Source organism: Myotis myotis, unplaced genomic scaffold (assembly GCF_014108235.1).
Source record: "Myotis myotis isolate mMyoMyo1 unplaced genomic scaffold, mMyoMyo1.p scaffold_m19_p_1, whole genome shotgun sequence".
Lineage (NCBI taxonomy): Eukaryota > Metazoa > Chordata > Mammalia > Chiroptera > Vespertilionidae > Myotis > Myotis myotis.
Genome location: NW_023416313.1, coordinates 47871381 through 47898209, shown reverse-complemented (window position 1 = coordinate 47898209; position 26829 = coordinate 47871381). Strand labels below are relative to the sequence as shown.

The following is a 26829-nucleotide window of genomic DNA, read 5'->3' as shown; positions in this document are numbered from 1 at the left end:
TGAGAACCCAAGAATTTTATTTTACACAAATTTCTGGTTCTCCAAAGGAAACTCTAAACTAAATTTCAGATTATCTCCACGTGATTGTTATGCTGCTTCTTACAGGGCCAGGATGGCAGTGGAATCGGGGATCGGAAGACCTTGTTCTCATACCATCTTCACCTTTTACTATCACTGTGATCCTGGAAAAATGATTTTACCTCCCTGTAAAATGGTCATAGCTATGCCTCCCTGCCCTATCTTCAGACTGTGACATGGTCCAGGGAGCTAATAACTGGTACAGCACTCTACAGGTTGCTGAAGCATGAACGAAGAAATCCATTACTGCGAGGGAGTTCAGAGGGACTAGCTTTTCCTGCTTGAAAGGCCTGGGGAAGCCAAGCCTCTTAGTTGGTAGAAGCTGAGGGCATCATGATACATGTTCTGGCTGATGTATTCTTTCAAAAGTTACTCCTTAGTAAAGTATTTATTCTTTTCATTTTTTTTTCACTTTATTTAAAATTTTTTTCAATTACAGTTGACATACAATATTATGCTAGTTTCTAGTGTACAACATGGTGATTAGACATTCATATAACTTACAAAATGAGCACCCCAATAAGTCTGGTACCCATCTGACACTATACATAGTTATTCACATACACATATTTTTTAAAGGGAAAAATAGCCGAAACCGGTTTGGCTCAGTGGATAGAGCGCCGGCCTGCGGACTGAAAGGTCCCAGGTTCGATTCCGGTCAAGGGCATGTACCTTGGTTGCGGGCACATCCCCAGTGGGGAGTGTGCAGGAGGCAGCTGGTCGATGTTTCTCTCTCATCGATGTTTCTAACTCTCTGTCTCTCTCCTTTCCTCTCTGTGAAAACTCAATAAAATATATTAAAAAATAATAATAATAATTTAAAAAAAAAATAAAGGGAAAAATAAGTCTTTACTTAAAATAAATGTTCTGTGAGCACAAAAATTCTCTTTTAAAATAAGCTGTTCAATGAAGTTATTTATGTTAGAATTCAGCATATTGCCACTACTTTGCTCTAAGTCAGTGGTTCTCAACCTTGGCTGCACATTAGAATCACCTGGGAATCTTTTTAAAATCCTGATTTCTGGGCCTAGTTGAGAACCACTGCTCTAAGTGAAACAAGTCAGTCAGAGAAAGACAAACACTATATGGTTTCACTTATATGTTTATTCTAAAAAACAAGATAAATGAACAAACTAAACAGACTCAAAGATACAAACAGACTGATGGTTTCTAGAGGGGAAGGGGGTTTAGGAGATGGGTGCAAAACGTGAAGGGATCTAAAAGGACAAGTTGGTAGTCCCAGAATAGTCATGGGGATGTAAAGTACAGCATAGGAAAATATAGTCAATAATATTGTGATAACGATGTATGGGGCCAGGTGGGTACTGGAAATACCAGGGGAATACTTTGTAAAGAATATGATTAACCACTATGCTGTACACCTGAAAGTAATACAAAATAATATCGAATGTAAAAAAAAATGTTCTTCAAAATAATATCAGTTATTTTTTATTAAATTAGGGTATCTATTTTGTTTGAAATACTCTTCTTTAATATTCTAAATACTCTTTTAAAATACTAACACCTAGAATTTTATAAATAGTGTGACTTTATATTTCAAAGAAATTTTTTACTATGGTGGGCAATAAAATATGATAAAGTTATATAATGCTTTCCCAAACTAAGACCATATGTCTTTATATCTAACCACATTGTAGTCCTGTCACTGCTCTTAAGTCCTAGCATACATTATGAGGAAAAAGAAAGAGACTATATTGATAAAGCTTTTATGTATGGCTTTATTTTTCAATTTTTTTTCATTTCTCAACAAAAATAAATAAACATTAACAATATCTTGTAAAGTATCTATATTCTCCTTCAATATCTTAAGGTACACAATTATCAAAGCTGATACTGAACACAAACAAATTGATACAATTCAGTACTCTGATAAAATTCATTATCAAATAAGTTACTTTAATTCGCAGGCAATACAACTTTATGTTCCATAGCATCTTTAATATAAACTGTATACCAAAATGGCTCTTCAACTTTAAAAAGTGCAATTACAGAGTACAAAAAAAGCAGAGAAATATACTTTTGACATCATACCAATTTGAATAACAGCTATGTTTTAGGTAAAAATTTTTCTCAAATTAAAATATTACAAAGTACTCCAGAACACTGTTTATATAAGCTGTTACTCCCTTTTCTCCCATATAAGTAAGAGTAGAAAAAAACTGAAAATATTAGGAAACAAAATAAATGCATTTTTTCCAAGTCTATAGAATGGATATTGCAGCAAAAATGACAAAGTGGATCAGACATTAGCTTTTACAAACTGCATTATTGAAATCAATAGAAATTAGAAACTAGTATTATGGATTTGTTGCATGAAAATATATTATCTGACAGAAATTGATTTTAGCTTTTTCCCAGACACAAAAATAAAAATCTGAGTTAGACTAGTCATGCTAGTGCACCATTTCTCCCATTGCTTTGACATTGGAAGAAAGATGAGAGCAAAATAAAAAACGTCTAGAATGGTAGTGATCTACTATACTATAAATGTTCAATATATATATACATATATATATACACATATATCTCAATTTTGAGGTAAAACCTTTAGTACTAATCATAGTACTTATGTTCTTGGTTATAGAGTATGTTAAGTGAGTTACATTATTGTGTGATCTTGGTAGGAAGACATGAATTATCATATATACATTAGATTTACATTTGTTCTCAATATCTTGGCTATAAATAGCCCCTTCTAGAAATATAATGAGAAATCTGTAAAATAAGGAAGACAGACTAAATGTGAGCCAAAATATTTCCATTGCTTATAGGAAACATGAGCTGATAGTAATAATTTTACTTTTATTTTTGCCTAGCATTATTCTCATTAAGGCAATTATTTTTTACTTACTTTTCATCCACAAAAAGCAATCTGGGCCCTACCTTTTATTATTTAACATGCATTTCTAAATAAAGACTTAACTTTTACAGTGGCTAGTTTTATAAACATCCTTAAATGAAGAGTAAAAACACACCTAACTACTTACAATTAGTGATGCAATATGAGTTGAGATGCTTCAGATAAACCAATATGACTCCTTGTCAGTAAAATTAATGAATTGAAGCTGATTTCTTGGTTAGTCAATAAATACTCTGAAGCAATGCAGATCACTTAAAATAGGCAGACTTTGTTTACAGGTGTCAATAAGTATGTATAGGATTTAAAATGTGTTCTTAAACATTTGACTTCAGCTATATTAGATGGCAAACAGAAATATCCTTTTTGAGCTCACTGAATTTTATTTTACTTCTCTTTATCTTGTGTTTAAGTTTTATATATTTTTGATAAAGTAACAAGTGATTATAATTTGATTAACTGAGCTCACATGTACATGTGTGTTTATTTGTGAATATGCACACATACACAAATAATTTGTTCTCCAAATAGTAAAGAACCAGGTTCAGGACTTTGGATAAGCATCATGTGAATGCACCAGGCTATATAATGCAGGGGTACATGTGGAAGCAATCCTGGCACCTGGCACCTCAGAGGTTAGCCATCACTTATTTTATCTTTGTTGCCCTAGCACATGTCAGGACAACAAGTGGAAAAGAATAGACCCTCTCTGATCAAGTGTGTGATGCTGAGAAACTAAAGGTCTACATTCAGCAAGATAGTCTCCCTGCGACCCCCAGGTGGTAACAGCCGTGACTCCTTATGCAGTTGCCCCAAGCATCCTTACTAACTCACTGAGACCATAGGCTCTGAGCACAGGAGAAACCATAGTCTCTTCCCCCAAATAAACAAAAGACAGAAAATAAGGCCCTGGTTTCATCCCAGCCTTCATCAGAAGGAATGAATGGTTAAGTCTAAATTGTAAAAACTTTCAAATGTGTTCATTTGGAAAAATACATTATGGCTTATATTTTCTTGTTTTCCCCATGTTCTGTATCAAGATATAATTTTAAATATATAATTTCAAATTCTACAAGAAGCTACTTACTTTATTTCTTAAGTTAAAAATTTATTCGGTAGAAAACAACTATTTCTTTAGACAATATATATAACTATTGTCTTGTACTTTAAAATAATGATTAGTCCATCAAATTTTGGACTATGAGTTAACCTTAGAATTCAACAAAATCCTTACAAAAATAAATACTTTTTTAAAAAAATATATTTTATTGATTTCAGAGAGGAAGGAAGAGGGAGAGAGAGATAGAAACATCAATGATGAGAGAGAATCATTGATTGGTTGCCTCCTGCATGCCCCCCACTGGGGATCAAGCCTGCAACCCGAGCATGTGCCCTTTACTGGAATCAAACCTGGGACCCTTCAGTCCGCAGGCTGACGCTCTATCCACTGAGCCAAACCGGCTAGGGCAAAAAAATAAATACTCTTAAAAAGAAGCTCTAAGTGTGGATTTAAAAAAAAAAAAAAATTGTCTCAGAAGCAAGAGTTGCCTCACATAAATGCTGTACAAAAAAAAGGAACTTTGTGAAGCTATAAAAATATCTACTATTTGCATAAAAGATGGTATAAATTGGTTCATTTTCCTTAAGGAAAATCTGTTAGACGGGTGACTAGCATCCATAAGAGCTGTGGGTTGGAATAAGGAATTGTCCACTTCCCCTCCAAGCAGGTAAACAGAGTTATAGCTGAGGATGGGCCTGGAGGGAGCAGAGCTCTCCCAGTTTAGTTTGTTTCAAATGTGTAGTGTTTAGCACACGATCTGTATTTGCTTCTCCCCAGTTCCCATTATATCATTGTTTCAGTATATGACACAGTGGAGTCAAGTTATACATCAAAGTACGGTATAAACAAACCAATCATCATTGCTTTGAGGAGTGGAAAAATATACTTATTAAACTGATTTGACCATATATTTAGGCTTACAGCAATCTGTCCTTTGCTGATACTTCCCGAGCAACTTATTTGTAGCAGACAAATAAGTTTGAAGCTTTCAATAAAGCACTTAGCTCAAGAAAAAAAATATCAATTTTCTTTCTATATTAGTTTGTGTACATTTACAAATAGTTTGTCAAAAATAAACAAGTAAAAAAGTTTCCAAATATATTAAAAATATACCATTGTTGACTTAACACATGACCCAACATAAATATTATTAATAAAATAGGAATATTAACATCAACAGGCTTGCTGTGCATCCCGGCCCTTGAGCTTGGTGGTGCCACTCAGACTTGTGGCAACGCCAGGTTTCCTGAGGTCACCCTTTCATACTCCTTCCTTGACTTTTTACTTTCTCGATTTCTGTACCTGGAAATATTCAGAAATGAAACTGTTAGCACTGCAATTAACAGTAATGAGAACAAAGTATGTTAACAAAAGGAACACGTATATGGACTCAAAATGTGCATCTGCATGGTGTTTCCAGAATGACAAAGGTGAATAGGTTTAGGTTGGACAAGAAAAAAATAAAATAAAAAAGGAGAAGAAGAAACAGCTTTCTGTGGCCAAACAATTTTTTTTTTTGGGGGGGGTACTTAAAAATTGGGGGAAGGAAATGGTGAAACATGGTTAACATTATCTTGAAAATTGTAAAATTTCAAGAGCATGTGACCACATTTAAGCCTCATTTGTTTTTGTTTTTTTTTCCTCTCTCTCTCTCTCTCTCATCTTTGTTTCCTTCATCTCTACGTACCTACTTAAAAACTAGTATTTTGAATATCACACTATATTATTACATTCTACCCATCACAATGATATAATGCTATCACCAATAAAAATTAAAATAACTAGGATTTATCAGGCACTAACTAGGTTACTGACATGTTCTAAGTGCTATACATTCATTATTTATTTTATTCTCACATTTACATTGCCATCTTTATTTTACAGATAAGAAAGTGAAATATAAATAGGTCACATAACCTGGCCAAGATCTCCTAGCTAGGTGTCATAAATCTATCACCATTTATTTTGTGGGTTTTTAAAAAATATACTTTTATTGATTTCAGGGAGGAAGGGAGAGGGAGAGAGAGATAGAAACATCAATGATGAGAGAATCATTGATCAGCTGCCTACTGAACGCCCCTTACTGGGGATCAAGCCCGCAACCCAGGCAGTACCCTTGACCAGAATTGAATCCGGGACCCTTTAGTCTGCGGGCCAAACCAGCTAGGGCTATCACAATTTAGAATCATCTTTCATTCAAGCTATCTTCCAAATATTTTGAGTTTATTTTCTACCCATTTTGGAATTAAGCATATAGCCTATGCTTAGTGGAAGAATACATTAAAAAGCCTTTGTTTAGACTCAGTCCTGCCACTTGTCAACTATATGAGCTGGGGCATGTCAGGTGGCCACTCTAGATTTCATTTTCCCATCTTTACCAAGGAAAGAACTGTAGTCGAAGACCTGCTAGGTGTATTGCAGATTTAATCATATCTAGTTCTGTGGTCATAAGTAATTAGAAAGTCATTATTATTTGGTGAATACTTAAAATCAAACATGGGCAAAACAAATTTAATCTTATAAAAGTAGCACACTTTAGACCATCAACAGTAGAAGTTCACTACTTCCATAAAAAATTATTCAAATGTACATGGAGAGATTTGTAACAGTTCCAAAATAAGAAGAATTTCATGGAGACATTTTAATAGCATCTGTTAGGATCTAATTCACACTGTTCCCATACCCTGGTCCTAGCAGCATGGCATTGTACATGAGGGTGGGTGGGACTGTTCTGCGAACTGACCTGAACCACTTTTTAAAAGTAAGCTTTTATAATTGCCTGGAAACTCATTTCTATTAGTCTGCCTTAAATTTTAAGACCCTAAGTTTCTGGGGTTATTAATTTACGATGCTGTATTTTATGAAATACAAAACTTGACCCAATAAATTAAATACAAGTGCCTAAGTATAACACTGGCATCATGGCTTATGGCTTACTTTCATATTTATTATCATATTCAATACTGAGTTCTGTAATTAATGTAGGATAAGGAATTCTCTCTGTATTTTATAAGGAACTGATACTCCCAGGTTTCACCCTCCCTATGCATAAGGTCACATAGGTAATAAGTAATAGAGATCATCATAGAATCAAATTGAGATGTTCTGCTACTACAACTTCTCCCTAAATAAAATCAGTGCAGAGTCTATCTTTTCCCTCTAAAGAATACTTTGTCCATGTTTTTACCCAGTTTAAAAATCTGTATTGTCTAAAAGTGACTGCTAAAGACGGTGTAAAAGCGCTGTCTTACCATCTCCAGAAGTAGTACATGGAGCCAGCGACGAAGAGAAGAACGAAGAGAATGAGAATCACAGTCAGAGCTACATATTCTTTGCTCAAGGGCTGTTGGACCGTTAGAAAGAAGTGCTCACATCGGACACCAGCATAGCCCACATCACACCTAAAGGGAAATGCAAGAGAAAGATCAATGAATGTTCTCAAATCGTGGCTGCGGCTTAGTTTTGTAAGAACTAATCTCATGCTGTGATGCAAGAAATCAACAAGGTTTGGCAAAAGATGAATTCAAAGCCTGACCTAGAATCAGGCCGCTAGATACAAAGAGCCCCATATTGCGCTCAAGCTAAATTGTGGTATGACAATGACAGCCCAGTTCAGAGGCCAGGTGACTGTCCATCTGGAATAGGGTTTTGTAAGTTTTTCAGGTTTGAAGTGCTTTTTGTCTATATCAGTGGAATCAATTCCTAAAACAGTGGTTGATGAATATACGTCAAGGGGCAAGATTAGAAGTTGAGCTGCTATTGTGGCACATGTGAGAGGGAGGCATCTGAAGCCCTCCCCAGTCTGTACCCCTGAAGTATCTGTACAATTTGATAACTACTACTATTTGCCCCCTAATTTTATTTTAAAAAAACTTACTTAATAAAGTGTTTAATTGGACATATAAACTGTATGCTCGTAGTACATATAAACTGCTCCCCATGGAAATATAGAGTAACTTCAATAAATAAATAAAAATAGAGAAATCTAGGTTAAAAAAATGTTGTTTGTTTGTTTGCTTGTTTGGGGATATTACCTGCAGTATTTTTCACTCATGTCCACCAGGAAGATGCACTGTCCATGCAAACAGTAGCCATTCATGTCAGAGCTACACTGTATTATTGACACTTGAGCCACACGTGGATTGTTTGCTGTCTTAACTGTGAAGAAAATGGAGAGTTGAATATATTCTGTTGCCTTCTTGGAAGCATGAATCATCCTTTCATAATAGTAACCACTGATCTGCTGTGACGAAGCAGGTCAGGTACCAAGCAGTAGAGACGAATTTTCAGGAACACGGAGTCACTCTATTATCATACTCCCTTATCAAGAGACAACACCTGAGTCCAAAAGAAAGTGGCCAACAGACTAAACCAGACAAACCTGGGGATTTAATTCTCAAATGACAACATGTAAAGGTAGAAAAGGTAAGTTGAGGGACACACACATGCACACGCACACACACACATTATTACCCTCCACAATTATTCACTTAACCAAAATTAGTCCATTTTTTTCAAATCTCAAAATAATTCTGAAATTCATTATTCCGAAAGCAATTTTAAACTGAATACATTAATTCATTTTAAATAATTTAATTCTATAATGGCTTGTAAGCTAGTAAGGCTTGCTCTGGTGTGCATTCCGGAATTGTTGAGGTTACCATCAAAGAAATCAACCAAAGCCTCCCAACATCTCTAACAATGAGTCCTGAGCATGAACTGGATAAACCCCGAGTTACTGAAGCAAGTTATAGCAATGGAAATAGGAGCTTTGTTAGAGACAGTGTTGCAGTTTACATGTACAATTCACTTTAGAATATTTTAGGTGTTAAAATGTGAAGAATGCTCATGACATAATTTTTTTTTAAAAATAGCATCTTGATTGCAATACTCTAGTTCAAATAATCAAAAAAGGGAGAAGAAGGCAGACCAGACCTTCAGAGAGCACCGTGATGAAGGACAAGAGAAAAGGTGAATTTTTGGAAAATATCTTGGTTCCTCAGATAACGCTGGGCTCAATAGCTCAGGATAACCCTTGACTCAATGACTCAACATTTTGACTAAATATAAAGCAAGTCTCTCTTGAACCCCCATCAGAGTCCTCTAGGGTCCTTGAGAGAGACTGTACATCCACTTATCTTTGCATCCCTAGGCCTAAACACTATGTTTGTCACATAGTAAGTAATCCATGAATGTTTCCGAATGAGTGCTGTGACTACAAAGACAGAACATCACTTGTTCCTCTTACAAAAATAAAATGAAAATACATTGATGATCTACTGTGTACAAAGTTTCAGCTTGAGCCACACGTGGGTTGTTTTCTGTCTTAACTGTGAAGACAGTTTTGCCTGGAATCCAGCCTGTAACAATGGTTTCTCAGCAAAGCTCTGGGGAATGGCTCTAGGGCAGTGGTTCTCAACCTTCCTAATGCCACGGCCCTTTAATACAGTTCCTCATGTTGTAGTGACCATAAAATATTTTCGTTGCTACTTCATAACTGTAATTTTGCTACTCTAATGAATTGTAATGTAAATATCTGATATGCAGGATGTATTTTCATTGTTACAAATTGAACATAATTAAAGCATAGTGATTAATCACAAAAACAATATGTAATTATATATGTGTTTTCCGATAGTCTTAGGCAACCCCTGTGAAAGGGTCGTTCGACCCCCAAAGGGGTCACGACCCACAGGTTGAGAACCGCTGTTCTAGGGAATCTGATTTTCTTGTTCCTTATCTCTTCAAGATCAAATTTTTCCATTTAACTAGAAACACAGTCCCTCTTCCTTCAATTATTTCTTTGTATGTTTTCCAGGTTGCTAGTTCATAAGGGAGTTAAAAAATTTGTTTGTTAACACAATAGCTATTTTCCTTCCTTTCCCCCCGACTTTCATATGTATTTATAGTCTTTGAGTTTGCATTTCTGTTAACAATATGTAATCCTCTGAAGTGCTGTTGATAAAGTTGGGCTTACCTAAAGCTGTGCAGTTGTCTTCAGATTCTCCCGGGATACACAAAGGAATCACAGTGGTTCCAAGAACTAGATGTAGAAGATAAAAACCTGTTTATGGGGGAAAAATCAAATATGTAATTAATGCTTCAAGGAAAAAAGGTTGGTCAGATTTCCACAATAATACAGCATTTAGAATTTGATCCATTGAAACCATAAAAGAAAATCATTCCTGGAAACAGGCATATAATTGAAAATGAACCCCCAGGTCTTAGGTCCAAGGGTAAAAGCTTTGGCATTGTATTCATAGTTAGTTACAGATTTAACCTGCTTCAAATCCTTCATAGGAACCTTTTTCAAGACCTGATTTTGAAGTTTGATATCCTAAGAAGCTTAGAAATTCAAAAATTGTAAGATTTCTAATGTTTTATTCCATGTTATGCTTGAAGCAATGCTCTAAGATAGAACCTATCACAAAAGAATGATTCAAATAAGAATTAGGTTCTACTTATGATAACAACTATGCAGAACTCTCTACCTAAGATATATTCCTTGTTGACTTAAGTGCCTAAATTCTAAATTACTCTTGCATTGTAAAATGTAAGCTAGGCAGAGTCAGGGTATATCTTATCTAACTCGGAATGCACACACATACACAGAGCCATAGGAACACAGTTTCTGTCAGCCCAGGAAGCATTTGAACATAGCGTTTCATCCTGTATCTCCAGTAAAAAGGCAAATATTGGAAAACAGGCACCAGAGTGACTCAGGCAGTTTCTTCATTGAGTAGAAAGCATAATATGAATGTTTTTAATTGCATAGGTATTTACTAAAGAGAGTTTAGTCTCATCTGTTTAATAGTCAGGTATTTATACTACAACCACTCTTTCCATTCCTATGAGTAATTATTATATAAATATAAATGGTGGTGTTAGTGGTAACATTGGCAGCAGTTAACATTTCTTGAACACATACTACATGCAGGCATGATTCTATCCTCCTTGTCTTTATTATCTCATTTAATCTCCTTATGGACTCTTAGAGGAAGATACTATTGTTGCTACTATGAGAAAACTAAAACATAAAGAGTTTAAGCAACTTTCCTAAGAGTACATAGTATTGTTGTGAACGGGGCACTTGCAGAATTTGGAAACAGACAACAATGTTAGCGTATAATAGACATCACATGGAACAAACAAGTGTAAATGTAATTGAAGCAGATTATTTAATCCCAAAGGGAGGCAACAAAAGGCAATCCTGGGAGAAAACTTGAGCAATGTATTTCCCTCCCTTAGAGTTTTTTGGAAGAATTAAATAAAACGGTATTTTTCTGAAATAATGCCTAACATAGCAGAGATCACCAGAGATGTTCCTTCAAAGTCAACATCTAGTCTCTAATGTTAGCAGTATATACAGGCAGTGCCCTCTACTGGTCTGTACCAAGATTATTTTCTTTTTCTCCAAGGAGGCATGTATCTGTTAAGCAAATTGCATATTTTCTGTATCAGCATCATAGTTTGTAATTTAATGTTTCACAATTGACACTTCTAACAATTCTGTGAAGTAGTTATTAGCCCCAAACAACCTTAGTGCAGTTAAATTAAATGTCTTGTCCAAGACCAATTATCCAGTGACCATAGAAGATAAGAATCAGAAATGTACCTTTTGACATCAAGCCTCATAATCTTTCAATGATTTGAAAATACTTTTTTAATATTAGAGCTACCCCCCTTCTTTATTTCTACAATGTAAATGCTGCTTCAATTACTATGATAAGGGGGAAGGAGGAAACCATCTTTCTTAAATGAGAAAAACAGAAAGGGCTAAAGTTTGGATTTTATTGCCAGTTGAACAGAGATGAAAAAAGATTACTTTGTCCACCTAGCTTTTCATGGGGAATGAGCTAGAATCTCATCCAAGTCCATTTTGTTCTACATCTCAATATAATTTTGCCATGTACTTTAACGACTGAAGAACTAAACCCTTTAACGTATACAGTCTGCTCAACTCAAACTGAAGTTCTAAATAAGTATTTTTACATCCTTGACCCTCCTATTCTTCCATATTTCTCCAACTGAAGAGTGCTTGGGAGGTAATGTTACTAATTCTCCCACCAGGAAAGGGCCAACCAGGCTCATTGAAGCTCATTTTTTTATCCTTTGCAGGAATCAGAAACTAACCTCTCCTGTTCAGGATTGCTTCCAGCTGCAACCTGTGACGATGTTAGAATCCAGCTAATGGTTTGGGGGTGTTGCTTCTCGGCCTTTTTTTTTTAAGGATTTTAGCAGTTGTTAATTTTCCCACTGTTGGACACTTTGTTCCACTTGGTCAGGCCACAGGTGAAATGTTTGTCTTTGTGAACTAAAGAATGTTCAGTGCAGGGCGTGCCTCCACAAAAACTGGGCTCTCCTAACCTGTGACACTCCCTTGGACATAGTCCATCACTCAGGATGGTTTCTGTGAGACTCACGACGTTAATCCAACATCCGGGTGTTTTACAGAAGAAATTGTAAATAATTTTAAAGGCTACTCTCAAAAGCAAGTGTGTAGACTCCAGTTCCATCGCAAATGTATGTAACCAGTAAGATAGCAAAACTAACTCTCAATCATGTGTCCATCTGCACAGCTCTATTGCTTTAAAACAGTGGTTCTGAAGCTTCCCTCGACCTCACCTCTGCCCCAGACCCTTGCAAACTGGGGTAAAGGAGTAAGTGGAGGTGATAAAAAAAAAACACCTGAAAAACTCCACCATGAAAGATTCTGATATCTACTATCCTGTACCCTTAAGAATCACTACTCATTATTTTAAAGTCATACAGGAAAGGAATAGATGCTAACGTCATATCCATATATTTCTTTAATCTGGCAGTTTTTCATGACTTTAGCATCATAACTTTAGTGTTATCTATACTAATAAAAGGGTAATATGCTCATTAGACCAGATAGACCAGACGTCTTCCTGACATTCTTCTGGATGTCCTTTTGGACAAAGCTGAAGCGGCTGCGAGGGCTGAGGGCCAGCGGCACAGGAGAGGTGGCGGCACAGGCTGATTCAGCGCAGCAGGCCCCTTCGGCAGAGGCAGCAGGAAAGGGGGCTGTGCGGTCCCGGTCCCAGTGCTGCCCCTTCTGCAGAGGCAGCCGCAGAGGCTGGATGGGGTGCGACCTGCTGTGCCTCAACCTCTTACAGCCCCTCCCTCAGCTGGCCTGGCCCCAGATCACCTCCCTCCCGCAGGTGGGCGGGGGGTGGGGCCAGCACTAAGAAGTGAGGGCTGAGGGCCGGCAGCCACAGGGGTGGCAGCAGCAGTTGGGTGATGGGGGTGGTACCTTCCCCTGATCAGCTGGTCACCTCCTGCAGAGGGAGGCCAGACTGGGGAGCGGGCCTAAGCTATCAGTAGGACATCTCCTGAGGGTTCCCAGACTGTGAGAGGGGGCAGGCCAGGCTGAGGGATTACCCCTGCCAGTGCATAAATTTTCATGCACCGGGCCTCTAGTTTGAACATAATGATCTCTCTAAGATACAACGACTTGGGTTTGGATCCTTGACCAGGGGCCCTGCTAAGAAAATAATTCACTATGATACTAAAGATTTTGGATAGTGTCCATGTGTCAGAAAAACAGGTCTAGTGGCAAGTTCACATTGGTAACTAAAACACAAGGAATTCTGCACAAGGTGAAAAGGGGTAAATGATTTGTGAACTCAAAATTAGCAGGTGAAATGTCTGTTTCATTACTGCTATAAAAATCATAATCCCTTTAGAGGCCATTTTTTCTGTCAAACTTCCAAATAGGTTTTAGGATCCTGAAGCTCACCTATTCATCTCTCTACCTTCACCTTTCAAAGACTGTGTCTCAGTGAAATCTCAAGTGCGCCAGCAGGAAGTGGTGTTGGTGACTCACAGGATACAAACCACCTCTACCCTGTGAGTCAGGGCCTGGGCCTACACCCTTACACAATATTGGGGACCGCACGCGTGGGAGAGGTTGAGTGCCATTACCTGAATGGGGGTAGCACTAAATGTTGTGGGCCCTGGAGCATTAAGAAGTGCTTGCCCAATAGCAGGAGGAATGCCAAATGTCAAACGTGTCTAATTACATCTGGTTTCTTTTGACCTTGCATTTTTTGCCCGCACTGAGGGGCTCATCTAGAAGAAGGCAGGGACTTGGTGACTAGCCTACCAAGTCAAGTCAGCAAAATCAATTGCAGTTCCGGAAATAAATTGGCTTCCCTTTTTTCTCCCTTTGAAAAAAAATCAAGCACATAAAAATGACCCAAAATAAAATGAAATGGGTTACAGAATGAAAGGAATGCAATTTTTTTTCTCCTTAATTTTACCTTTTATGTTTAGAACAGAACACCAAGCTTATAATAAATTGTAGTATTTGCCCAGCCCAAACAGGTAGTAAAACCTGTTTTATTCACATTTTTGCTTTGGTCACATGTCAATCTACTCATGGACTGCTAGATTTCCACTTCTTCCACGGTGGTCTATAACTTTAGCATATGTGTGTAGCACAGTAGGCACCTTATGTCTTGAACACTTTGAAAGAGTGAATATACCTTCACCATTTCCACATGCTTTTGTTTTAAATTACATTCCACTATTAGATGAGGTCTTGCTGCACCTTGGTTAAAATAACTGGAAAATCTTTATTACGTGACATAATGTAAAACACTACTGTCAATACTTTCCAGTAACATCCTACTTTTCATATACTTATAAATAATTTTGTCTTTGTTTCAAGCAACCACTCTCTTCTTACAGGTTTTCAATGTTAACTTTTCAACTAAACTTCATTAAAAACTAAATGTAAAAACCAATTAAAACTATTTGAGACCAAGCAGAATGAAACCAGAGGTGGATATGATAATGGTTTCAAATAAGTATTTCTTTTAACTTTGACATTAATAGATAGCCATAGGATCCTATTTGTCAAGGGAAAAGGAAAGACTTCATAGGCCATCTTTTTTTTTTTTTTTCAATTCAGAGGCATTATACCCTTCAATTTTGGTAGTAATTTCTAAATCATACTTCAAAGTGCTCATAATTGGTCATACAATACTACGCTTAAAGCCATTCAAATCAAGAATCAGTGTGTCAAAATATAAGGGATTAGTTTATTTCACCCTAAAGTAGATTTTAAGATATATCTTATTCATGATAGAAATCTTCTCAGAATGCAGGTGGATGCATATCACCTCTTGTATAAAGGGTACAATGCTATTAATCTCAGTGTTTGGAATTTTGTGACTTAAGACCTCCAAATGTGGGGCATGCATACCCCAAAAGCCAGATATATTTCTAGAATATTATTTCAAATGTTTTATTGTAAATTTTTTTCTTCCAAGATAATGTCATTTGGAAGATCTTTATATAACTTTTTTTTTACCTTGACTCCCTTTCATCTTGTTTCTCACACCTATCCCTATAGAGCCAATTCAGAAATATAAATTACTATTACATTATTGTTTCAAAAGAAACATCTCCTAAAGGGGCCACAGTTTAGATTATGAGTGTTTTGTCATTTGCCTTCTTTTCATTGTGGTCATATTGTATGTGGCCTGAAGCTTTGAATATGTAATGGCATCTTTAGAAACAATGATTATTATCACATGCATTCTTTCTAAAGACCTAATGCCAAAAATGAATTTGCAAAAGAACTGAGTTTTAATCAGCGAGCATCAAAAAAAAAAAGAGGAAAAAATAAGTACACAAAGGTAACATTAAAATCTCAAAGCTAATTGCTTTTCATTCAGCAAGACTGCATACTGCACCTAGCACATTTAAAGCTGCGAAAGAGTTGTACTTTGTGAAAATATGTTTTTGTTAAATTGGAGACTTCAGCTTCAGTAAGAAGCACAAATGCAACCGTAGTATAATGCTAGGATGGGAAGAACTTAGTTACACCCAATAAATAAAAAAGGAGACTAGCTTTGCCTATATTTATTTTTAGTAACTACATGTCTCAAATTATATTTGTTCAATACATATCTATTGAAGGTTTTCTGTCTGTGAGATATTGAACAAGATGCTGAAAGGAAAATTGGTGGAAAAGATATAACTCCTGTCCTAAATAGAGTTAATGGGCTAGACACCTGGGGATGAAGAGGACAGGAGAGAATTCATACATGATGTCAAGTTCCTGGCTAGATAATACCAAGGAGGGTGGTGCCATTAAAAGAGTAGGAAACAGGCAGGCCAGCAGATTTGCGGAGGCACTTGGAAATGGCAGACGTGAACGGAGAACATAATGAATGAAGGAATTTGAGTATGTAGTTCATATGTCACCTATTTACACTTATTAGGCCCTTAGGAATACAAATCTTAAATAAAAGAGTAAGAATTGAGTTGATGGAGTCTATTTGAAATTCATATAAGGGAATATGACCTTTAAAGGCATAGGAGCCATTCAGATGTCTCAAGGGAACTAGTATGAAATGGAGTATGATAGAACTTCAGGAAATAGGTAATCAAGAGTGATTAGAAATTGCCAAGGAAATTCACGAAAAAAGGAAGTTCAGTGTTGTATGAACCAATACGTAGAATTATAAAAGGAGGCATGGGGTAGTCAGCAAAGCAATTATATATGAAGTATGAGTGACACCATCATAAATAGGGATTCATCATTATTCAGGACAGATGGTGCTAAAATCAGCAATAAAAATTGCTCAGTTGACTTTTTCAACACTAGACTTGGTTTTATGTTTGCATCTGGCTTACCATTAATATTAATTTTATTTGTCTTGGTAACTCAAGCATTGATTATTCAAACTTTGAATTATGAGTGCCAGCAGAAAACCCATCAGGCTAGTGATTCTCAATCCAGAGTAATTTTGGTAATGCCTGGTGGCATTTTTGGGTGTCACAACTGGGGTGGGGGTGGTGCTACTGACATCTAGTGGGTAGAAGCCAGGGATTGCTGCTGAACACCCTGCAATTCATAGGAAAACTCCCATAAAAGGATTATCCAGTCCATAATGTGAATACGGCCAAGGCCCCCAAACTCTGCATTAGAGACATGAGGGATGGAGTCTAGTTGTAGCTCAGAAACTAATTTTATTTCCCTGCAGCTGAGATTCCTTTTCTCTGAAAATAGAGACCTAGGAATGGAGTAGGTTAGAGAGGGGGATGGAATTTAGATTAAATTACTCTAAGGTCCCTTTCATTACTAAAACAATACTTTTCTTTCTTTTACTGACTATTCATCATTTAGTCATATCACTGCTCAATTTCTCTCTCTCTCTCTCTCTCTCTCTCTCACACACACACACACACACACAGTGTGTGTAATTTAAAATATGCTTAAATTATTTTAGGCATATCATCACTGAATACAGACATGAATGGGGAAACGTGGGAAGAACAATTATTAGGTTTTATCATAAACAACAAAATTGAATTTTAAAGAACTACTGCTTAGTCTCAGAATATTTAGCTTCTCAAGTACATTTCCGAAGAACAGCTGGTTGAGTCAAAACATAGTGGTGAGAATTCTAAAAGTATCAAGCTAATCATGCATCCAACTAACATTTACTGAGTGTTTAATATTAGTGTATCACAGTGTGAGTGAAAACAGATGAGTGCAGCACCAGTAAGGAGGAACAGGGCTAGAAGCACAGTATTACTTGAAAGGGGCAGGACCACAGGAATGGGAGAGGTATAAGGGGACTGGGGGACAGGCTGCACATTTATTTATGTATTTTTACTTTATCTTATATTATTTGTTTATGCCAGGGGAGAATGTGAACACAGTCCCCCACTTCCACAAATTGTGCAATCGAGTTTCCCACAGTTGGGGAAGTCTCAGGGGTCAGCACATCTGGAGCGTAATAGATACCCCTGGTCCTGAGAAAACCATCTTTGTGACCATGGTTTCTTCCCTGTTGGGTAAATCTACACACTTATTTTTGGGTGGTGGGAGAAGAAAGGTAGAGGGGGTTATCAGAGAAAGCTTGACACTTTTCTCCAGACTTAAAGAATGAGTAGAACTTTCACCAAAAGTGAAGAGTGAGTTAGGGTCGTCCCCAGCAGAGGGTCCGCACATTACAAAATGAAGCCTTATGCGAGGGATAACACTTCTTTTTAAATTTGTTTTCTTGTTTAAAAAATGTGAATAATAATACCTTTCCTAGTTAAAAGGGAGTTATAAAGTTTAAATGAGGTGTTTTATAAGAAAGCACTTGATGATGATGATGAAAATAGCTCTAATTTTCAAAGTATTTTTTATTATTTTCTAATATTCAATTTGTTAATTCCATATACAATAACCTGATAACATAGTTATTATGATCTCCATCTTACAGATGAGAAAATTGAAGTTCACAATGGAATAAATCTTTCTGGAAGTATCAAATTAAAAAAAACTGGGGTGTGAACCCTAGATTCTATGTACTATCTATGTCTCTTGATTCAAAACTATCAAATTTGACATATATAAATGTGTATATTTTTATATATGAGAGTGAGACTTTTTCCCTGATCTGGAGGGTTTGCAAAAGGATTTGCATTTAACTCACTTTCATGCCTCAAATTTAAAATTCGGGATTTTTGTCCTAAAAAAGTTAAGGGTTAACATTTTTTCTGGACAATTATCAAGTCATCTTGTGTATTATAGATAGTATCCTAGTTAATAAAGTCATTACTTTAACCTAGAATGTCACAGAATTTTTCTTTGTCCTGTAAGTAGACGCCCAGTCTTTCATAACACATTGCCAGAGGACACTGAGTCTGCCATATTACTTCACTTGTTAAAGCTTCCAGAATTGCTATACCAAGAGGATGGCTGTCAGGGTGCTCCTCCCCAAGGATATCACAGCTTTGGGGTGTCTCGCCATTGTCTTCCTTCCTAAGAAATGTTCCCAGCAGAAATTACAACCTTATTAGTTAGACACTTTGCATAAGTCTATATTCAGGGTGAAGTCTTACAGACGAGGAAACCACACCTTAATTTATAGTCTCTTTGAAGAGGATTTCTTACATGACATTTGTATCTTTTGTGTGACTATTAACCAGGAAATGGGAGATTCTTGGGCAAAAATGGACAGAAGACATTTATTCTTGCCATTTACTCTAGTTTCTTTCCTGAGCCTTAGTTTATTCATTTGTCCAACTGGGCTATTCATACCAACCTCATGCAGTTACTTTAAGAAGTGAGATGATGTGTGTAAAGCACCTACCACACAACATGATTGGCTCACAGTAGGCATTTGGTAACTGTTAGTTCCCTTCCAAACTCCTAGATTTGGCCCCCAATGTGGAACCACACACCCCAATTACCCAAGTTGTTCATATGGCCAGGTGATGTGGAAGGCAGCTGGGTACCTGGGTCAAAACCCAGACAGGAGAGGCCTGTCGTCATGTTTTCTGCCTAGAGGTGTCATCTCAGGTGTGCTAACATTCAGGCAGCTCACGAACTCTCAGGTCAACAGAAAAGATCTGAGGAGAGCCAATGTCTCATTGAGATCCACGCTTCCCATATTTTCAAGAAAATAAATGTTTATTCTGCTCAATTCTCTGTCATTGTGCAATGAGGTACGCAGAAATTGTCTTGGAGATGTCATTCAGGAATATGCTCAAAAGTCCATTTGGGTATCAATGAAAATGCTTTATTTTAGATCAAGAGCCCCTAAGTATCAAAGAGACATATGAATTCCACAAAATGGAAATAATAAACAGTTTGCTGAAATCTAAAATAAATGAGAAAAGTCATTTGGGAAAAGTTTTTCTAGATTATATTTTGTTGGGGAGGGGGCAATTTCAGAATTAACAGATGACCTTACCTTTTCCCCCCAGGTGCTTTAGAATAAAACTATTGGACTTGCATACCTGCATAGAGTGTGGAGAAATGATATAGAACTTCAAACAGGAACTTGCCTAGTGGCAGAGAAATATCTGAACACACTGGGAAAACAGAAACTGACCTAGCTCATTTGGAAATGGGCTTGGCAGCTGATGAAATAAGTGAACTATAATTAAGTAACGCAATAAAGGAGTTAAGCACTTTCATGACAACAAAAACACACACAACATAGGTGGGTAGTAACCAGGTTATTCATAGGTTCTTGCTGTCTCAAATTAGAATATTTAATGACTGTCCCGAACAGACACTTGGCATTGTTCGCATGCAGCCTTACAGGTGAGGGGGGAAAGCGCTAAGCCATTGTGACCTCTAGGTTAAGCTCTAACTCTAGGAAGACTGTCACCTTTAAATTTTATTATTTTCACAGAGATTTAAAAACAAAGACAGCAAAGCCACATTATTTACTAGAGAATCTTCTACCAAGTCCTTAGCACAGTTCTGGTAGAAACCAGACATCCAGTTTCCACTTACATTCCTGAACTTGGACAAGTTCCACTATGCGTAGCATGCATTTCATTAGGTCTCAACCCCTGAGATAAGGCGTGTCGAAATAACAATTTAACTGTCACATCCTGCACAGGTAGGTAGGTAGGTAGGTAGGGGAATTCGCCTCATTGCGCGTCCAGAAAGAATGTGAGACTGGCAAGTTTTATTTCCTTATTTAAATCATATGCAACTCCAAATTCCTCTTCAACTTTAAGGAATGGAGAGAAAATATATATATATTCAATCTAGGAAGCTTACGATAGATTCCTCCCGCGCCCCCCCCCTCCCCGTCGACTAACATTAACTCATTTCAAATAAGATGATGATAGGCATCAAAGTACACTCAGCGATTACAGGCTGTGGGGTGCCATGCCCGCCAGTGAAAAGCGCTGCCCAGCCTTCCGCCACCAGGGCTCAGGGACAAACCCGAAAGGGCAGGTGAGAGGTCGATTGGCGGCGAGGAGCTCCAGGACCTGGGCGCGTCCCTCCGCTCCAGGTAAGAACAGCGGTTTCATCCCGGGGGTCTGGGGCTCCAGCAAACCTGCCACCCGGCCCCCGGGAGCTCAACCAGGCTTGACTTAGAGAACGGAGGGCAAACGGCAAGAAAGCACTACTTTCCAAAGGGTCTCCCGCGCCCCGGGCTCGTCTCCCCCCGCCCCCTCCCCACCCCGGCCCCTACGAGAAAGAACTCGGCCTGAAGTGCCAGAGCGCATCCAGGTCTCTGGGTCTCCAGAACAGCAAATTTAAAAGCAAAACAACCCAAAACTTTCCGACTTTTTATTCTGCCTAATACGGAGCTGTATAAATCCATGCATGACACATATACCAATAGTTAATTTATCAAAGAAAAGCGTTTTTTTATGCCGATTCCCCTCCTCCCGGGCTGGAGGGAGAGACGGACTGGCATGCAAGAGACATCCTTTCCAAGGGTGCACGGTAGCCGGTGGAAAGTCCCCGATTGTCAAGGGACGAGCGCAACGCGGCCGCACGGGTGTCCTGGCGGCGGGCGGGGGCTTACCCAGGCAGAGCAGCAGCGCGCGGGCGCGGGCGCGGGGGGCGAGGCGCGGCTCCATCCTGTCCGGGGGGCACGCGGCGCTCGGGCTCTGCTGGGCGGCGGGCCGCGCGGGGAGGGAGCTCACCGGCCGGCTGGGAGCGCGGGGTGGCCTGGCTGCGGCTGGAGCGCGGTGGAGAGACCGGAGGGCCGCCCGTCTGCCACGTTCCCCTGACACTGGTCTGTCCAGCAATTGAGCTCACTGGCCCCACAAGGCGACCTTTATAAGAACCTCGGGAGGAGCCTGGGGCTGGAGGACTTCCTAGCGGGGTGAGGTGCAAAGTGTCCGGAGTTTCATAATGGGCCGCAGGGGAGGGGTGGCTCGAGCGCAGTCCGGATGTCCTCCTCCCTCTCTCAACACCTGACAGTGGCTGAGGAATGAAAAAATGCCCTTCGGGTGAGCCCGAGACTACTCCCCAAACTTTTCCATCTTCCCCTCTGACTCCTCAGGGTGGAGGTGGGGAGCATGGGCCAGATGGATTGGTTTGCTTTGTGGGGTCATTTGCCTGAATAGTGGGTGGCTTTAGTTGCTCTGGGTGACAGGCATAACTTGACCCCAAACCAGCGCTGGTGTTCCCAATAGTGGAAACGATGTCTGGTTTCTGCCAAAACTGTGTGTGTGTGTGTGTGTGTGTGTGTGTGTGTGTGTGTGTGTACACGTGTGTTTGTACGTGTGTGTGTGTGTGTGTGTACACGTGTGACTCCTCAGGGGTGCCTTTCATGTCCACATCTTCCTTCTCGGTGCCTCTGTTCCATGGTACTACATGCATTTAAGGCTTCAATGTAGCGAGTATGAAGAAAATCCTAAATTATATATTTCATTCCGTCCTATTTGCTATCCATCAGACTGCTGCTTATGATTGAACTTCCCCAAATTTTGTCTTAATCCTATCACTTCCCTGCACAAAATTATTCAGTGCCTGCTCATTGCCTTTTGGACAAGACCTGCCACAAACCTGAACCCAGTCTTTTCAATCTCAGCTCCACTAGTTCACCAAATCGTCTCACCCCAGCCTGGCTGGAAAACTCACTACACCCTTGCTTATTCCCACTTTCTTGTCTGTGCTGATGGATTCACAGTTTGGGGGAATGGCTGAGTCTTAGTGGAGCTACTCAAGTCCTACTTATTTCCTCAGTTCTTCTCAAAGGCCTGGATTTCTTGACCTTCCAGATATCTCTTTTCATTCTGACTTCTTACAGCCATTATTTTTTATCTTCCACCTAGACTCATAGAATTATAGATTTGGTACTTCACACCTGATGAAACTACTTGGTATTATTTAAATGTTATTGGTTGTAAGTCATATATTCAAATTTGTATGAATACGTAACTGATTTTACTTTTTTATTTTATTCCCCGTAAGGCCTAAGAACAGTGAGTCATTTCAATGTTACTGAAAACATATTTGAATAGAAAATGACATCTGATGAATGTTAATAACTCCTACCTTCTGACCTTTTATTGTTTTCTTATTATCCTCTTTTTCCCCCACCTTTTTTCTTCCTCACCCCGAATGGTGCCCTTTAATGTCCAGAACTTTCATGTTGGAAACAAATGCTTACTAAATCCTTCCATCTATGCTTAAGATCATGGATTTAGTAAGTCTGCTTTTGAACCCTTGGACAAGTAATTTAATCTCTTTCAGTTTTCTCATATGTAAAATAGGGATAATAGTAAAAAAATCAAGATAATGAAGGTACTTACCACAATGCCTACCACAAGGTTATCACTCATTAAAAATACATATTATTATATGTAAACATTGATGCTAGCACTTGGTAGGATGGTGGTACTTGGTGGGTGGTCAATAGTCATGAATCAATGCATAGTGGGAGAGGGGTAGAATTATGGGCTCCAAAATCTAGCTTCTGAGTCTTCCAAGAAATCAAGCAGAAAGTGACTTATCACTTAACTGCTCTTTTGTAAAGAAAAAATGAAACCAAGAAATATGATCCTGGGACTAGGTTGAAGTTTTACTGAGCATTGTTAGAGATCACAATTTGGTAAATTAGAATTAGGAAAAGGGACTGCTGGCTATGTAATAGCTTTTGTTTTACAAAGTAGATTTGGAAAATAAATAGCTCAAGCGTTTGAAAAATTAAGGCAGAATTTGAAAGAATGAGGTGTCAACTGGGAGTGTTTCCTTATTCTGCACGATGATGGGGAGTTACTTGCAAGGAGTGACAAGAAGAATGTATTAGTCCTAATTAATGGCTTGTTTCACCAAATACGGTCTTGTGCTTCGTGCTCAAAAGAAGGATGGGGTGGAACGCACTGAGGCGAATGGGGTCATTCCGCAACAGTCAGCTCTATGGTATTGATATGTGGGGAGGAATTTTTTACTTTGTGGCTGATGTTTGCAAGCATGAGATATTATCACTGTGAAAAAAAAAAATGCTGTGCTTCTCCCAAAAGTTTCCACAGCAAGGTACTCTTCATATGGTGTGAAGAAATCTTTTCTTTATTGGTTCTATGTTTACTCAATTTTGTAGCCATTAGTTTTTGAGAATGACTCCACCATGACGCATCGGGGAAGATTGGCCACTGCCTCCGCAACTTTTTTTTTTTTAATAATTGAAGACTATTTTCATTAATCGCTCATTTAAATATATACCCATAGTATGAATTACAATTATAATTCCTCTTAAAGGCACAAACATTTTTGAAGATAGAACAACTTGGGAAGAAAATAATCAAGTCATATGGAATTTTCCTACTAGGAAGTGAGTTAAACACATTAGCTAGATGAGCAATTCCACGTCTGAGAGGTATTGGGGTTTCTTTTAAAAGGTTAGTAAATATATATAATGCTATTCTTTAAAATTCATTGAGTCTCTTATGATTATTAAAATGTATTCATTTTAAATTGATACTAAACTCAAGGTGGATCGTGGCCTATGTTTGTAATTGATACATAACAAACATGTAACCACTACCAGACAGATAAATGCTGCAAAAATAATCTTTTTACATTAAAGTGGGTCCTCTTAGGAGAAGTGAGGGAATCCTGGACTGCCAGCATCCACTTTCAGGCCCTAAACTGGTACAGCCCTACAGACCGCAGCCAGATCAATCGCTGGGCCATCCCTAAAGAGCCACCATCCAGCCTCAGACAAGAACTTAGAAAACCTCACAATTCTTCTTCCATTACCCCCCATACCCAGCCCCAAGTTGGGGCTCTTTGGGACTGCAACTGACACTTGCTTATTTTGAAATCACTGCTTCTAAAATTGACAACAGAGCACACCTGGTGAATCAGCTTTTTTATACCACAAATGTTTAAAGTCTTTCATTTAGTTGATCCTTAGTTGGAATGATATTGGATCCCTTTTTGCCAGTGAAGGCATTGAAAAATAAGGAAAGTGTCCAAGATGAGAGTGTTATGTTTAATATTCAATATATAAGAATTTAAACATAATTCTGTTCTATTAGATGCCAACTTTTGGGGGAAAATGATTTTATTCTAACTTTAGTTAGATGTTAACTACATGGGGCCTTTTGAACAAATACACCTTGAATGAAGAATTTATGTCTTTCATGATAATTTTTAAAATATATGTTTAAATTAAATAAAGTCTTATGAAATACAAAAAAAAAAAAGCACACATTTCCAAGAAAAATTCTGGGCTCCATATTTACCCATAACCTTTATAAAATAATAACTGTTTTGCTTTTCTCTTTGACCAAAATCAACAGACTACAATGCTATTTACACAAATCTCTCTTTTAGTTTATATGCTCATCAAATATTTATTGAATGTCTTTGTAATGACATTGTTATATGGATACAGATAAGACAGGTACATCCCTGAAGCCAAGGAACTTTTAATCCAGTAAGAAACAAAATAGAGAGAAGGAGGAACATATATTGAATTTATGGTACTCTCTTTTATTTAAATAACCTCTATCATAGACTTTTTAAAAAGAGTCTTTCTGGAGTAATCCATTCTTAATTGAGAATTGGTTCAAGAATTCAAAAGGTAAAATTATCTTCTTTTTCTTTTAGCATATAATCAAAGATGTAGAAGAAAATAAAAATGGATAATGCTTTTAAGTCTACTAAATAGTAAATTATATTTTGTCATTGATTGACTTCATAATTTGAGGGTTTTTCTTAAATTAAAAACGACAACACATTTGAAAATTCACATCCTCTTTGACTGCTGAGTGATTAAGTGGTTGGATGAGGGGACTCATTAAAAAACAATATCTGCTGTTTGTGGTTTCTTTTAGATTCAGAACTGTAGGTGGTAAGGAACATGAAAGCACTTAATATTTATTCTTAAATCTGAATGAGATGTGCTTAATAACAATAATGATAGCAACTAATATTAATATCTAATATTTTAAATTCACCTGGCAGTTTTAAATGTTTGCTCACTTGTTCCTCAAAACAATTCTTTGGGGTAGGTACCATTTTATTTCCATTTTACAAAGACAGAATTCAAACCAGGCATCCTAATTCCAGCCAGCACTACACTCTTCACCACTGCACTGTATTATTGTTTTTACTTATAATATGCAGTGCACTTTAGTGAAAGTTTGTTATATGTGTGGCGCTCTCATACAGTCTCATTAAAATCCACAGTTCTGGTTCCCTAGTTTCAGATTATTGGCTAAAAGCATTCACATCCCTTTGCAGATAGTTTTACACTCTTTCCTTGAGAAGAGCAGTCTATGTTGTTATTTTCCTATGAAGGAGAAAACTGTGTGTGCCTGTCTTCCACCTCCCACTATCAGAGCAGTTGTCTATCTTTTTTATTGTTCCTTGTGTTTATGAAAAGCATTTTATTCTAAAAATGTCATATCAAACATGCTTTTTGTGGATTTCATCAACAGAATCCTCTGAAAAATCATTCAGTAACCACGGAATGTAAAAAGAGCAGATACTATTTGAAACTCCTAGGAACCTGAGCCATTCTGAAGCTGCTGCCTCTTGTATTTGCCCTGAGTTGTGCCCCAGAAGCGCCTCCTGGGTCACTTATGTATAACCACAGACCATTCATTTCACACGTAGTGATGATGAATTAGGAATGCAGGCAGATTAACATCCCTATTTAAAGCAGTACTATTTCATGTTTAACTGACGCCTAGTTGCATGTAATTGCACATTACCTCCATCCAGGCTGCTACTCCTTACATAACACTTTACAGTTAAAATGTTAACCTCCTTAAAGTTATTGATTCAACAATAATTTTATGCTTAGGCATTCAACAGTCATTTTATGTCTCATTCAACCACCAATCAGCCTTTGGGGAACTTTGCATTTTATTGCTAAATCATTTGCGTGATTATGGCATGATTACATATGGATTTATGCAATTTTACAAGTATTTAATATTCATGTTCTTTTTTGGTGTATAAAAAGGCAAAACATATGTGATAAATGGTTAAGCTTGAAACTTTCATATCTTTTAATCTCCTCAAAGGTACCTGTGAATTACTTTCTAAATCTAAATGGTA

The 26829-nt window shown here is 37.8% G+C and overlaps 1 protein-coding gene, 1 long non-coding RNA gene and 1 other non-coding gene across 3 annotated transcripts in view; 1 reads left to right on the top strand and 2 right to left on the bottom strand.

The window, feature by feature from the left end:
* Positions 1 to 4364: 4364 nt before the first annotated feature.
* On the bottom strand, positions 4365 to 21730 carry EREG (epiregulin). The gene is made up of 5 exons (XM_036336303.1): positions 21332 to 21730; positions 9994 to 10080; positions 8051 to 8174; positions 7268 to 7417; positions 4365 to 5318 (listed from the first exon to the last, which is right to left on the bottom strand). The coding sequence occupies exons 1-5, from the start codon at positions 21384 to 21386 to the stop codon at positions 5237 to 5239; spliced, it is 498 nt and encodes a 165-aa protein (XP_036192196.1). The 5' UTR covers positions 21387 to 21730; the 3' UTR covers positions 4365 to 5236.
* On the bottom strand, positions 17700 to 17863 carry LOC118662261. The gene has a single exon (XR_004969656.1). It is a non-coding gene; the product is annotated as a U1 spliceosomal RNA (small nuclear RNA).
* LOC118669866 overlaps positions 20417 to 26829 on the top strand; it is a 23600-nt gene continuing 17187 nt past the window's right edge. Inside the window, exon 1 of the long non-coding RNA XR_004972162.1 lies at positions 20417 to 20809. This is a non-coding gene — a long non-coding RNA (uncharacterized LOC118669866). The remainder of the gene's footprint in view (positions 20810 to 26829) is intronic.

Bases quoted from the DNA above. Each gene is read 5' to 3' on its own strand.
- EREG (XM_036336303.1), bottom strand. From the start codon at position 21,386: ATGGAGCCGCGCCTCGCCCCCCGCGCCCGCGCCCGCGCGCTGCTGCTC. The intron at 7,418-8,050 runs GTAATATCCCCA...ATTTCCCTTTAG, and splicing joins ATGAGTGAAAAATACTGCAG to GTGTGATGTGGGCTATGCTG. The intron at 5,319-7,267 runs GTAAGACAGCGC...GAATATTTCCAG, and splicing joins ATGTACTACTTCTGGAGATG to GTACAGAAATCGAGAAAGTA.